Genomic DNA, 15,534 nt, shown 5'->3' on the forward strand with positions numbered 1-15,534 from the left:
TGTGGTATCTTTAGAAGCTTATAATAATTTGTGAATGAAAAAAACAAATAAGGAACTAAAATTAATTAAAACCACCAACATTCCAATTTTTAAAAATTGAAAATCTCAGAAAACACTTTTTATGATGGCTTTATATGTATATGCAGTTATTTGAGCGCTTTGTGTTGCATCACACTCCACAACAATTTTTCCATGAGCAGAAAATACAACACGGAAAGGAAAACAGAAATCCCTTCCAAAAGAATTTTATAACAAACACACTTTCTCAGACTGCATTAGTGTCTTGATACACATAATATCTATAATCTAAAAAAGCCTTTCACAAAAAAGAAAATAATAATGATGATACTTTTGTAAGTAGTTTACCATTATTTCATTAAAATTAATAGTCATGCATCACTCAGTATTAAAAAGTAGATGTAGGGACATTGAATTAGTGGTGCCGTGGCTTAGTTGGTTAAAGCGCCTGTCTAGTAAACAGGAGATCCTGGGTTCAAATCCCAGCGGTGCCTTTTGTGTATTAATTTCTATGTTATAGGAGCAACCATACAGGTGTTTTATATAGGTGATTTTATATTCTGAAAAAATAAAATCCTGCATTATAAAGTGTAGATGATAGATTTCTCAACATTCGTTGTTAAAAGTAAAACATATTTATATCAGTATAATATTGTTTAAAAGAAAACAAAACTTCTTGAGTATAACTGAGATGCTCTTCCATCTCAGTTAGTCACCTGGCTGTGTCTAATATTTAGTTGATCCAAACATATCTGTGTAGATATGTTCAGAAAAATAAGCTTTTGTTACTTTACGGGACGTTGTTAGTGTGTAGGAGTGGAATGGGAGGTGGAGCTGTCAGCTCTCTTCTTGTAAAACCAGCTCTCAGTTTCAATAAAGGACGCAGACACCATGTCTACTTTTAAGGCCATTAACTAAGCCATCCTGTTTTTATTGGTGAGAATCAGTTATGTCTGACTCTTTGCTCTGCTACAAGTCTAGACTGCTGGACAACAGATTGTGAAGAGCATATTTTCTTTAAGTCATGATAAATATAATAACTTTCCATTTGTTTACTGCCATGTCTTTCCTGAATTCTTGGGTAGAAGCCTCTGTAAGTTTCTGCTCGAGGTTCTTTCCTTTCTACTGTCTCCAGTTGCTTGCCCATATGAACGACTGTATTTAAATCAATATGTACCTTTATCACGTTAAATATGTGCAAAAGCTTTCTGGACATTAGTCATGCTTTCTTTTATTGCTGCTCTGCAACAACATTTATGCTGAAATGTTATGTGTCAACTGTGTTTTTTCCCTCCCTCCTTGTGTTTTGTTGCAGTTTAGATGTTAACTTTTAGGTGATACCTTGCTAAATGCCTTATGAAATATCATCAGACTCATACAAATACAACTTAGCCCCGATCTACAATCTACAGTTGGTGTTTAATTATTGGTAATGTCTTCCAATATCACATAATTACCTAGTGATAATTTCAAATTTCCTGTCAACTTTAAACATATTTTGTCTCAAAAACATGGTGGCCCATTGGATAACTGCCGTAGCAGTTAGCAGCTGTTCAGGAGGAAACCCTAAATACGCACCCTCCCTCTATTTAATCTCAAAATCTGAATCACATCCTCCACCATCCCTATCGATTCCCGCTTGGATCGACAGGGGGCGCGCTTGTCATCCAAACACAGATGAGGTTAGTGTGAGCGGGTACAGAGGGAGAGGACCCGGCTGGCGCCGCCGTACGACCCGCTCCTGCTGCCGGGGAAGAGGAGAAAACATGAGCTCCAAGAAAGGTGCGTGTCTCTTCAACCCGGTTCTGCTAACCGGCTCCTGTCTGTGTTTAACTCTCAGGCTGGTGGACGTAAACAAGGCGTAAGAAAGCGTCAGTCACAAACGACGCTGCATGACCCGTGGCAGCCAGCTTTAAGCCCTAATGATGGTGATGAGGATGTTGTGTTGTCTCTCTCTCTCTCTCTCTCTCTGTGTCTCCTCTGTCTTCATGGGACTTCTTCAACGTCGCTAAACTTGAACCAGCAGTGATGGCCATTCAGGCTAGGAAGAGGCGGCCGAAGGGGAAGAAGGATAAAGCGGGTCACCATCGGAGGTAAGCGGGGCGGAGGCGGTGGTGGTTGGGGATTGTTCTGCCCAGTGGACGGGACGTGTTTGTTTGCGTTGCAGGACTTTAGTTTGTTCTTTCTCGTGTGTGTGTGTGTGTGTGTGTGTGTGTGGCTGTGACGCTGCGGCTGCATATTAGACACATGGTACAAGGCGTGTTCTTCCATCCGAGCAGGCTTCAGTGGAGTATCTGAAGTTGCCAGCTGATTCTGTAGAGTGTTTTCACCATCTCCACTGGCATCTTGGTTTAATTTCTTAGAGGTTTTTTTTGTGTGACGCTTTTTCCGTCCTAAAGCGTAGGCAGCGCCTCTACCCCCCCACCCCCCACCCCTACCCCAACCGCCCTCCCAATATACCGTGTGTTATTATTTTTTCATTATCATTTTTTAGGGGGTGGGATGTCATGTAACTTTACTCGGCTGCGCGGACCATTGTTTCCCGGGTTGTGACTCTTGATTGCAGTAGTATTTCAGCGTGATTTCGCTGCAGTGGCTCTGTAAAGTGCATGCGAATCGGAGTGCAGATGAGTAGGGGGGCTTCCTTCATGGCACGACGCTATTGGAGCGACGTCACCGGCAGCAGAAGCAAGCAGGCATCAATTAGGTGATACCATCGGAGCGACCACCCCAGGGGGCCGCAGGAATTTGCTGGAATTCCTCACACACGGAGGCATTGAGACGCGGGCAGCCCCCCACACCCCCCACCCCCCAATGTGCGTGTGTGTAGAAGCAGTTAAAAATATGGAAACGCCGCCAGAGAGGTAAAACGAAGTCAATCACACCATGTAATTTTGTTTCCAGGTGCGACGGCGGTCACGTTTTGGCTCTTTGGTGTCATTTTTATGGACCTGTTTAGGCTCATTATTTATTGTTCCCTTTTCTAGCTTCAAAAAAAAAAAAATCACTGAGACACGGGCTTCTTCCTTTCACCTGTTTAAACAAACAGCCAAGATAACGATGCTACCAACAGAAATGAACTGAAACCATGGAGTACACGCAGGAGACGTTAGACATGTAAAATAAATAACAGGAATGATAATAATAATCCAGCCCTTTAAACAAATTTAAATGTTTGAGTTGGGTTAAGCTGCACAGGTTGAGGTCCTGTTGTAGTTCTGAGTCAGCAGGTCTTCAAGTGACCTTTAGGTTGTTATAAACCAATTAGGGTTACAATGAATGACCTATTTTTATTTCTATTTACTCTGTAAAACCTTTTTTTTTGTCGGGGCTTACTTTGGCTCCAAAACAGCAATTCTACTTAATTGTATGTATTTGTTTTATTTTTTACAATATTGCTTCTTGCGTACAACAGCATAAAATGTAGATTCCGCACGTCAAAGTGTGAATAATAATATATGTAAATTATCTAGTATCGTGATGATGGTGGTATAATCCCGTAATTGGCATGTGGCTTATTAATGTTGGGCAACTGAAGTGCTATAGAAGAAGCCAAAAATAAATAGAATATCAAATATAATCAAAGTCAACAGAAAATAAACAGAAACTTAACCTCGGTTCAGTCACGAGTGCAAACCAAAGGAAAAAATAAATCCGTTTCTCAATATCTTTTACTTGCCATGTAATCATGCGGGCATGAAGTGAAGTTGTTAGGTAAGCTGCAGATCAGCGTACACCGACTTGGTTTTAAATCAGTCAAACATGCGTCTAAACATTTTCATAAACACTTTGACAGACACACAATGAGCCGAACTTCACAGTGCAGAAATTAGCAGCTTCACGGTGATGGCTGCTTTGTCTTTGAGTGCTTTAAAGAAGAAAAATACATTTATAATCGGTCTCATTTGACAGTAAAGCAGACTTTTTTTTTTCCTGCCCCCTCATTATTGTTTTGAAATTGTCGACGACTGGAGGCAGCACACACAACCTGTACTGCTGTAGACACCAGCCTGAGGCTTTTTTGCACACAAAGTTATCATCTAAGAAACTCAAAGAGATGCATTCATTAAAAAATGTACAAAGTAAATTATTCATCTTGATTGGTTAATGCAGTTAACCAGTTGTTGATTAGCTTGTGAAGCTGCACTAATGCAAGAGTTTGTGTGTCAGTAATGAAGGCGAGTTAAACAGAAACAATAAAATGTAATAGGGGTTATAAATAAAACTAGGTTTTCATTTCATAAACTTTAGGTTTGGAGTTGCATACGATTGAAGTTGTGCGTGTTTATGTACAAAAAGCCACCTTGACATGCATTCTTTTAAAGATTCTTGCATGCATATTAATTTAAAATCTTCTCTTGAAAGTATTCATCCACCACCTGACCACAATTCCCTGAACTCTACCACACCTAACGTGCACACGGACACATATTTTCATCCCGGCCCCTGCTCTTCACTGACGTAGGGGTCGTATGGATATGCTAGAGTGCCTCGTAACAAAGTTTGTTTAGTTTTGAGGTTTGACTTCACTTCTTTGTGCAAGAACTGAAAGTTGCAGAAATAAAAGGAAGCTTTGAAGAGGCTCTCGTGACCTGGATGTACTCTTAACTCCGTTCCTCCGTCTTTGAGAGCTGACTTTTGCCATTGTTGGGCTTTGTTCACCTCTTTTATGAACCTGATCAATAGCTCCATGGGTCCGGCTCAGAAACCATTACGTAATCTTGTGCTCACATTCTCACCGCTATCAAAACCAAGAGCTGTAGAGCATTATGTACACAGCCATATTACTGTTTCAATTGTGCTACTTTTATCTACTAGACTTTGATGTTTTCCCATTTAAAAAAAAAAAAGACAAGGCTTGTTCTGTTTGAACTCACCTGTTCAGAGGCAGAAATACAGCGAACCTCCACCTATTCATGTTTCAGAATTAGATTTTTTTTTTTTGGTTCCACATTATTCATAGAAGGCTGCCTATTCACATATTCTAATATATTTGAAAGATAATTTTATAAATTGAAATATCTAGGCACAATACTACTTGACACACAATTGGTTGATGTTTCCATAGGATGCAACCCGGGAGCACCATTCATTTTACTAGTCGCTGATTGGCTGTATCCCAGTCGTTTAGGGAAAATTAGATGTTGTGTTCTGCGGTAGCGCTGAGATTTTTTCCCCGCTGTGTGTCTTGATGCATAACATGCATTGCACGTCAAAGTAAATTTGAACTACTCTTTCATCTTCAAGAGATGCCTATCATTTCTACCGTCATAGCTAGAGTATAGTGGTGACTGCTTACAGGTTCATATTAGTCAGTCTGAGTTTATTTTCCAAAGAACAATTGGGTAAGTTAAGGAAAGGCATAGCAGCATCATTCTGTAGTCCAAACCCTACCCTCTTTCCTTGAAGGGAATGCTTTGCCTCTGGACTTTCCAAACGTTAGCTTCTGTTGGCAAGTATTAAAGCTTTCTGTGATTCAGTTCAATCCGTTATTGTTTTATCCATTGTGCCTCTTTGGCCGGGCCATGCAGAACTGGATGTTCTTGGAGACATTTTTGTCCACATACGTGCCGCTATCAGAAGTTTACTGGATCTAAGATGAAATATTTAAGAGGCTAATGGAAGCATTTTGACAAAAGATGTGTTGTATCAGCGAGAGAGGTCTCTGGATCACAAACCCTCACACTTTTACAACCCCTGTGGCAAAAGATTTGAAATCAGGAGGAGGTTTTGTCAGCTGTTTTACTTTGGAGCACACACACAATAAAAATCACAAGATATGACAAAAAAATCTTTATTTAAAACTGAACATTCTGCCACTATAAAGGATGCCTCGGTAATCAAGGGTGCGACTTTCCTCTGCTCAAGTAGAGGGAGAAAAAAAATTAATCAGAATTTGGAAGGAAAAGGAAAAGTCGGAGATCAAGACAACAAGCACTTTTTTTATTTGCAAAGGATAACGTGTTCAGAACTAAAGGTTCAAAGGCCACTGGTAATCTGGATGGAAGTAGAAACTTCCACTGCTGAATTGGCTTGAGGGTTGGGATCCCTCCAATGCTGCATTTGGAAGAAATTATGTCTCTCCAAGGACATGGGTATGCCTCTCTTACACTTTTTATATGTGCTACCCGGTGATCCTGGATCATTTTAAAGCAACACTTGAACAAGCTTCAGATTCTTTGAGGCTTTCTGCATCACCGAATTACAAACTGCGCAATCTGAGAACAAGGCAAGTAGCCACTGATTCTCAAAGAGCAAGTCCAGAAACTCAGGCTGCAATGGTTCCACTAGGGCTACAGAATGAATCCTAAATGGCTGCTGCTTAAATTTTTGTGGTGGCCACGGCCTGCGCATTGGACAACCCAACAAAGAGAACATGGGCGAAGCAAATTGAACATCAAAAATCTTGATGTTTCAATCTCAGCCAACCACAGCTGCATGAACTGCCCAGTGTGAAAAATCACTGCTGTAGCATTCATTAGTTGGTGTCACCCAGAGCAGCATATTGTTTGCGAGGACAATGAAATTTAACACCTTGTGGAATTGGGCTTCTGTCTCTTTAAGAAATTCCTGCTCTTTCTGACACTCTGCCTTCAAGAAGTCATCACAACATTGCTCCTCAATTAACCATTTAACGACGTTTTTACCAGCGTTGCACTGAGAAGCAGCTCGTATTATGAGCTCCTCAGACCGGGTGTTTGCTAATTGATGCTGGTTAGCATCAATTAACTGAGTGGGGGAGTCGGTGCGAAAGTTTGGAAGCTTAGAAACGGCAACTCCGAGGAGGAGCTTTTGTCCTCAAAGGCGGGGCTTGGCCCATCCAGGCGTTTTGAAAGGTTGCCATGGACGATTAAAGGATTTCTCAAACATGATTGAAAGAATCAAAGCAACACTCCAGGTATGCTTTTGATGAGGGAAAAACATTATAGCAGCATGTACAACTAAAAATGTCAATTTTACATCACATTTTGACTCTTGAAATTGCAGATGATTTATATTTAGCAACATTAATGTTTTTTTTTGGTCTAAACAAGCTGATGTAATATTTATTTCCACTTTACGTGGCAAATTTTGTGACATAAGTTGCCTTTCATTTTAAGTGCACCTTTTATTGGATTGGATTTCTTACCACAAATAATAGATGATTGCACCCCATTATTGAGCTTGTCGCCATGATGACTCCTATAATAAAGCAGCTGGAGAAATTCCAGATTGTGTCCTTTTCCACGACGATTGCAGCCACTGCAAATGAAGCCAAAGTCTGCAAGAAAGGCTAATTAGAGCTGGCATCGATGCATTGGCAACAAGTCAAACTCTATGGAGCTGTGGCCTTTTACTTCCTCTTGATCTTTTTGGTTTGTCCTCTGGGGTGAGTCGGTTCCTGTCTCCAGCTGTTGTTTTAGGAGCGGAACAAATAAAGCTACCTCAGTATGTTGGCATTTGTTACTCGTAACTTTTCCTGACAGCAGTGGTGCGTCAAAATGCTAATATTCTTGTCAGGATATATATCTGTCAGCTTGCAGATCCTTTCCTAGCTCTGTGTGCCATTCTGCATGAAACAAGCTGAACCCAAAATGACGTATGTTCCCACACAGCGCTTTGTGAACCTCGCAGATTGTTTGTGCACAGACTTTTTTTTTTTCGTAGCTATTGAATGTGGAGGAGAGCGGGCAGCTGGAATCATGCGGAGGCTGAAACCAGTATCTGTGACAAAGACTTCATGTATTGAAATCAAACCAAAATATTATCTGTGACAAACTGAAAATGAAAGTTTAGGCAGACAGAACATGCCAAGTTCAGTTGTGTAGAAGATTTTGCAAACGACCAACAATTTAGTCATTTCATTGGGTCAGTTCTTGTGCTTCGTAGGCGCCGTATCAGTCTTTCATCAGCAGCACAGTTTGAATGTAATTTCACATTTTTACATAAACCTCCCTGTCTGACCAGCGTTCCCATGCTCAGCTCCCACCCACTAATTGTTTCCTCTGTGAAAGATGTGCAAATAGCATTACAATAATAATATTAGCTGCTTTGTTTTTTAGATTAAAGTTTAGTTTTTCTTAATACTTCAGTGTTTGTTTTTTTGAAGTTGACCAGGGTGTTTATGAACTTTTAGTTAGTAATGTGGCTTTTTAGGGTGTAATATAATGATCTAATATGATGTCATATAAAGGCTAAATTTTTCAAAATGTGAAATATTGAGGCCATACATTCTCAATAACAACCTGGAAAAAGGCCTTCTCTGTCCAACTATCACAACTGGCCAGCAAACTGCAATTGGTGCACCTCTGTTCATATGTAGAGCAATTGATGAATATGTATAAAAGCACAACGTGCCCACTATTAAGTATGGTAGTGGATCTGTGATGCTGTGGGCCTGTTTCTTTTCCAAAGGTCATTGAACGTTGTTAGAGTTATGGCTTCCCTGAGATTACTGAATTATCAGCAACTTTTAATGGGAAATCTGGTGTTTTCTGTCTGAAAACGGAAAATGTGTTACCACTGGGTCTTTCCCTAAAACAGTGATCCAAACATAGGGCCAACTTAGCAAAGAGATTCTTCACCAGATAGAAACCAACCTTGTTTTGAACCAACTATGATCTCCAGAACTAAATCCTACAAAAAAAATGATGTGCTGAGCTGAATAAAAGAGAGGACCTAGGACTCAACCGAGTGAAATTGTGCAAAGAGGAATGGTATGAAATTCCTCCAACCTTATTAAATGTCATAGGGCGGCTGTATAAAGTATTGGCATTAAGTCTGGACCTGATCGGGTTGTTAAAAACACAAATATTTGATTGTTTATGCAAACTAATGGTCTGAACTTTCAAAATCATTGAAGTCATTTAAGATTCAGTTGAGGTGAAAGAAACGATCCTCTTCGGTTGTTAAAGGGAAATTATTTAGCGTTGTACACTGATGTGGCGTCAGCCAATACTGATTGGTTATTAAGCCAGGTCTTTGAATTTCGGTGTTTAATGAAATTGCCGTCTCCACGTAGGGTCTCTGGCTTATGTGTGTTGTGTTCTGGATGAGTTGAAGAAGATCTCAGTGGTTTGACCTTTGGTGAGCAGATTTGTGTGCCTCAAGCCAGTAGTGCTTCTCCCATCAAATACTGGGTGTAGTGGAGGCCGAATGCTTTGAGCCAAGCATGTAGAAGCAGGATGAGAGAGAAATGGGGAAAGGAAAGAAGAAATATTGACAGGGAAAAGTGGTAGGGAGAATTAATTAGGTCTGAGCTTTAGTTCAATATGATGGGCTAAATTTGACCTAAATTTAAATGTAAAGATGTGTTGAAGCACATCTTTACAAACAAAGCCTTCTGACATTATTAAACTTAGAAGGAGGTCAAAATCAATCGATACTTATTGACATTATGTCTTTTTATATCATCACATTTCTCTGCTTTTCTGTCTTCATCACATTCCTCGCCTTCATAGCAAATCAGTCATTTTTGGTTGAGAAGTTGATGCTGCTCCGTCATAAAGCTCGGCTATTTAAGGTGATAACTTGTGGAGTTTGTCAAGTGCTTATATTTCAAAACACGTTTCTGGGATAGCTCTGCCATCTTTAATTGTGACCGGCTCCTCTTACAGATGTCCCGTGGCGCCATCTGCTGGATGGCGGCCACACTGCAACACTGAAAGAGGGTCTTAGCGGACGTTATCAAGCGACTGGAACTAATTTTAATCTAATAAACAGTTAAACGACAATTCATCGCAAGCCGATTGACTGTTTTTGGTAATTTGTAAAGGTTCAAGAGGGATGAATATTTTCACACTGTAACTAGAATAACTTTTGATGAGTCAAAGCCTCCTGTCACTACCAGTCAGACCTGAAGGATAGGCATCCACTCACGAAGGGGACAAAGATCATCGTGCTTTCATAATTGTCTTGGCCACAACAAAGCCCTCCACACCCACTTTCTGTCATGCAGGCAGCGCAGGGTGAAATTCATTTTACGTCAGGCTGCTGAACTGTGCTTTACACCGTCAGAGGAGCAGAATTAATCAGACACCATAAATCTAGCTGTGCACGCATGATTAATTATCTAAAAACTTGGCAGAGGACGCATGTCTTAGAGATGCATGATCAATTTTCGGCCACTTTTGGAATCGGCACAATCTGGAAACCTAACATATTTGTGGGCGAGGTGAGCCTGCTGGCGAAAAGTTGTTTGCAAAAATGGTGGATGATTTTTGTGTTCTTGTTTCTAAGTAAAAAAAAAAAAAAAGACTAAAAAACAGAAATAAACCAATTTTTGGTAAGTTCTCCTAAAGTCTTTGCTTTCACATACATGTCAAATTCAAATCCAGCAGAAATGAATGAGCCCACTCTCATCCTGTCAGAGAGAGAGAGAGAGAGGGTCTGCTACTCTCAGATGATTCATTGTTGCAGACTGAATTGTGTGGAGATATTAGTCGTTTCCTGCGTGTCTGAGTGGGAAGGATTTTTTTCCCCTGATGGCCACAATGCTTATATTATTACTCCCTCACCGACTAATTGAATACAGAAGTAGGCAGCGCTGATAATCTGTGCTTATACGAAATCAATCTCATTCGCTCACGTGCTTTTAGAGACGAATTGTTGATTTGATTCGAGCTGGTTCAGGATTTGTCATGCTGCTTTTCACTCAGGCTCAAAGATCAGCGTGTCGATCAGACCGAGCGAGGGCGACTGAGAAGAAGAGACCCTCAAGTTCTCTCGGTTTGTGATCCAGACAGGATTTACAGGAAGTACGGATTTGCCCCTCGCGTGTTACGCTCATGACATGGGGTCCAGTCCTGTGGGGGCAGTGCCAGTGGGTTGTCATGGAGAGTCATTACTGGGGCATGTAATTCTGTGAAGACAGGAGCTCATCACAGGATGAAAAGCCACATAGCTGCTCTCTACTGCCACCTTCTGGCTAAACCTGAGGTCAGAACTCCTTGACGTAATTTTATTTATTTTTTTGATAATTTACAGACAAAAGGATACATTTGCAGGTAGCTTTAAATATTAAATATAAAACTCAACTATTTGGAATAACAACCTCTATGTTTAAAACAATATTTAATATACTTATAACAACTGGGAATCAGATCTTGACTACAGTTTTCGCAGCCATTCAACAGTAATTGTTATTTTCTTAATTTTTGCTTCTGTAAACATTGAAAGCTTGAGGATTGTCGAGATTTGACAGCCTGGTTTTTCTGTCAATATTCAAGTGACCCTGGATGTTCATGGACTCAAATATGAAGGACGATGCCGTCAGAAAGGGACGTACCTTTATGTTGGAGTTCAGCTCGACAGATTTGAGTCGTTTTGCTCTTTTTCTACCATCCTTACTGTTCGTTTGATGAACCTGGGATTGCATTTTCTTCTTGTGTCTGCAATCTGGGCAAATGGCAACAGTCACATGCACTTTATCCTGTTAATTTTAGCAAATGTGTTCACAGACATCATATACTGAAGATGGTTTTGTAGCTTTTACATTCGACCTAGAAATCTATAGTGTATCTAATGTCATAGTTATTAGGTTCCTCAGACTTTTCTCGTCTTTTCTTTCCACAGATGAGTCTGGAAATTAATCCAAACAATCCAGTTCCTCGTTCTTTTTAAATTGACTGAATTCAAAAAGCGTGAAACAATATGGTGCTAACTTAAATTGTGTAAGTCTGGAGATTAGATCATTTTTTGGCCTTTTTTTTTTAAAGCTTTATTTTAGTCAGATTGGATGGCTGTCATTTGTGAACATTCATTTTCAAGTCTTGCCACAGTTTCTCATTTAGGCTGAGGTCTGGACTTTAACTAGGCCATTCTAACACACGGATATGATTTGATCTAAAACCTACCATTGCAGCTCCGGCTGTTTATGTGGACTGGTTATCCTAAACAATTTATTTGAACCATGACTGTAATGAAAAGCTCATGACTCTACTGAAGGATAAAAACAAATCTGTCTACACAACTTTGCAGTATATTGTTGTAAAGCAGGGGCTGCACAGTGGTGCAGTTGGTAGAGCTGTTGCCTTGCACCAAGAAGGTTCTGGGTTCAATTCCTGACCCTGGTTTTTCTGCATGGAGTTTACATGTTCTCCCTGTGCATGCATGGGTTTTCTCCAGGTACTCCAGTTTCCTCCCACAGTCCAAAAACATGACTATCAGGTTAATTGGCCTCTCCAAATTGCCCCTAGGTGTGAGTGTGTGCATGGTTGTTTGTCTCTGTGTTGCCCTGCAACAGACTGGTGACCCATCCAGGGTGACCCCTGCCTCTCAACTGGAACGATAGCTGGAGATAGGCACCAGCAACAAGGATGTAAAGAAAATGGATGCATGTTGTAAAGCAAATAAAATAAAAACATTGATTTTCAGTGTTTATTTGCTTTAGTACAATAGATGATTGTTTTGAAATGCATCACCTTCCAGAATAATGATGGTTTCATTGAGCTGTAAAAAGATTTTCTGTAAACTAAGCAGATTAGTAATGAAATTTATTTCTTACTGTGATCATTTCTTTTCTGAAATATTTTGTATTTATATATATTTTTCCATACTAGTTGTTGTTGCAGCACACTGGCCGCTCGGAACGATGCCTTTCTGATAAAGTGATAAAAATGCTGCTAGTTATTGTTTATAGAGCTCACCAATCTTCCTGATCGCTTTCATTTGGTCTCGCCGACCTTAGGGCAGCTTCGATGTGGCCCGAGCAGCTGCATTGTGAAAAAGTGAAAAGGTTCACTCCCCTTCCAACTTGCGACAGAAGGCTTGTGGTTACAAATAAAGGATCGAAAATAATCTGGATCTTCACGTGGCTGTTTGAACTTCATCTGTCAGCTGTCGCCTGTTGCTGCTGATTTAAATTTATCCGCCATGTTTTATAAGATATAATAACAGTAATAAGCTCAAGTGGAAAATAATCTGCAGAAAACATCTGATGAGGAATCAAGATGCCTCTCATGTCAGCGTTGTGGTTCGGTGGTTCCGCAGAGCAGCACAGTCAAACATTTTTTCCCTTTTGGCTCACCAGTAATTACAGATGATATGATGTACGCAGACTCTGGGACAGCAAAGCAGAATCAATACACACTCGCACGAGTCGGTGGCAGTCGGTGCCCATGTTTGCAGTCTAACCACAATTTTTTGTTTGTCTCAGTGTCTCTTCAGCTCGGTAATTCATCAAGTGTGTGTACTCGGGATCAGCTTCTTTCCATCAAAGCTGCTGCTGCCGTAAACATCCAATGACTCCTCTGAACAGCCTGGCGTCATTTATTCATGTCAAATCCGCTGGTTTTTACATTTATGCGGGCCTTATCTTTAGATGTGTTTCAGATAAAACTACAGAGCCTCTCAAAACTATCTACACCCATTTAGCTTTTTGACTTTTTGTGTCCTTACAAGCACAAACTCCAGTGTGCTCCATTCATCCTTTGCACTGATACCCCTAAGAAAACAATGGGGTGTTGCGTGGCGCCTCACATACACAGACCTGATTAATATGTTATTAGCACGCAATTCCACTCGATTCTAATCTCTCCACACTGCTCAGTCTTGACTTTCTCCCATTGAAGTTGATTTCTCCGGAAGAATTTCAGCCAATCAATGAACAGAACGACAAGTTGTGAACGACGACGTCGATTCTTCTGTTTTAGAATTGTAGTCTGGCTGTTTTAGCAATGGCAGACGAGGAAGTGAAAGAAGCCTTTCAGTTTCAAATATTGAACATTATCGGTCATCTTGTTCGGCTTGGCACTTCTCTCTTTCTACAGGGGAAGATGGTTGTTTACAGCACAAAAAATGTAGAACCGCTATATTTCATCATGGCCAAACGTTGGCGATAAAATTTTAACTTTCATCCAGACCCAGACAAAACGAAGTGTAGAGCAAGGTGCTACGCCAGTATTAGATCAAAGCATATTTATGTGCTAAACCCCGTCCTTGGGTCTTATCTGCGACAGTAAATCAGCAGTTCTGCTAGATAAATGATGGCATTCACTGCGCTGACATAATGCAAGGTGGTGACCTCCGGCCTGCCCCCTTTTACGGCTGCAGGGTTGTTTTCGCAGCTCTGGAGCACAGGGTCCTTATTGTTGTGCTCCTCACCCAGCCTCCCCCTGGTCTCTGCCTGCCCTTCATCCATGCTTGCAAACAAAGTAAGTGGAAAACATCTTGTGTTTATCCTAATCTAACCCCCCACCTCACACACACACACTCCCCAAAGTGCTGCTGTTCACCTTCCCCAGCTGCCCTGTAGTCCATTACTGAGGACTCGTATTGAGTGAGAAGTGCGTTGTGTGCAGGTTCACTCTCAAGAGTGCAATTCCCCAGTCCGTCCATTAGGGGGCAGACATGTCCCATCTTTTAGACTTTGATGAAAGGATTCTTTCTCTCCTGGTAATTTCGACTGAAAAAAAGTATATTTTAGTCGTCACCTTGTTTGCTAATTAAAATCAGTAATTGTTTTTTTAATGACTGATTCTATCACTTACCATAAATATACAATATTTTAATTCTACTACAAGTGGGAAATATAAAAATTGTTTTCAGATTTTTTATTTTATTTTTATTTGTTTTAGGTTTTATAGGTTTTCTGGGTTGGGATGTAAAATCATAAAATAACATTTACATAGAAAGTAGCTGAGTCTTCATAATTTGAGTCTTGATGTGCTGTTATCAAAGAAGAGCTGCTTGGATACTAAAATCTCAAACTCAAGGAAAATACTCGAGCATTAGTTACTTGAAGGCATCTTATTATTATTATTATAAAAAATATAACAATATAATTATATGTACATTGAATTCAGTTGAACAATTATTTATAAAACATGTTTCTTTATAGTTGCAGATGCATTTAGCATCAGTTCTGTTCAGGTTCTGGTTGCATCAGGCGATCAACTAATTCAACTAACAAGTTTCTGTTTGACTTTTGACAACAGAACGCAAAATCCTTTAAGATGCTTTGTCAAGTTATTTCATTTCATACTGCATACTAAGCAATTTTTCTAGCACTCAATGAGTCGCCAGTCCATGCATATGTCGATCTGATTGTCTGCTTTCCTTTATATTCGTAGATTTCATATGGAAAAACTAAGCAGTGGACATTCCTGTGGGGATTTTAAGTGTCTGAGAAAGTTGAATGTGTGGATCTGTGTGGTGAGGCTGGTGGAAGGTGTTACCTGATGTGATCCATTTAAACGTATCAGCCGGGCGGCACAGCTGAGGCCGTGGAGAAAGGAGAGAGAGGTCACAGGTCACTCATTCATCCATTAAACATACACCACTTAGTGAAAGAGCTCTGTCACACACACACACACACACACACACACACACACACACTGGGATGTAGAGGTGTCACCATCACTTTAAGGGAAATTTAGATGATTGGACAATTGCCTGAACTTTACCAAACAGCATTTGTCCCTCTTTATCTCTCAAGGAAAAAGCTCTGCTTTACAATATGACTGCAAAAATAACAATAAAAGCAATAATAAGAAATCAGAATCTGATTCGAACGTATTGCCCCTCTGCGTGTTTCAT

The 15,534-nt window shown here is 40.3% G+C and overlaps 1 protein-coding gene and 1 non-coding gene across 9 annotated transcripts in view; both read left to right on the plus strand.

The window, feature by feature from the left end:
- Positions 1 to 438: 438 nt before the first annotated feature.
- On the plus strand, positions 439 to 512 carry trnat-agu (transfer RNA threonine (anticodon AGU)). Its single transcript has one exon. It is a non-coding gene; the product is annotated as a tRNA-Thr (tRNA).
- Positions 513 to 1,693: 1,181 nt separating this feature from the next.
- The window catches only part of srpk2 (SRSF protein kinase 2), a 70,300-nt gene continuing 56,459 nt past the window's right edge, over positions 1,694 to 15,534 (plus strand). For 3 of the 8 annotated variants that reach the window (XM_015017266.1, XM_015017268.1, XM_015017276.1), the window contains exons 1-2: positions 1,696 to 1,800; positions 2,042 to 2,111. In XM_015017266.1, coding sequence (XP_014872752.1) covers positions 1,785 to 1,800; positions 2,042 to 2,111 — 86 coding nt within the window. In that variant the 5' untranslated portion in view covers positions 1,696 to 1,784. Of the gene's footprint in view, positions 1,801 to 2,041; positions 2,112 to 15,534 lie in introns of all 8 variants that reach the window. The other 5 variants (XM_015017270.1, XM_015017271.1, XM_015017275.1 and 2 more) reach the window with 2 other exon arrangements.

This window comes from Poecilia latipinna, unplaced genomic scaffold (assembly GCF_001443285.1).
Source record: "Poecilia latipinna isolate Pla-1442-1.1 unplaced genomic scaffold, P_latipinna-1.0 Scaffold2122, whole genome shotgun sequence".
NCBI classification, from domain to species: domain Eukaryota; kingdom Metazoa; phylum Chordata; class Actinopteri; order Cyprinodontiformes; family Poeciliidae; genus Poecilia; species Poecilia latipinna.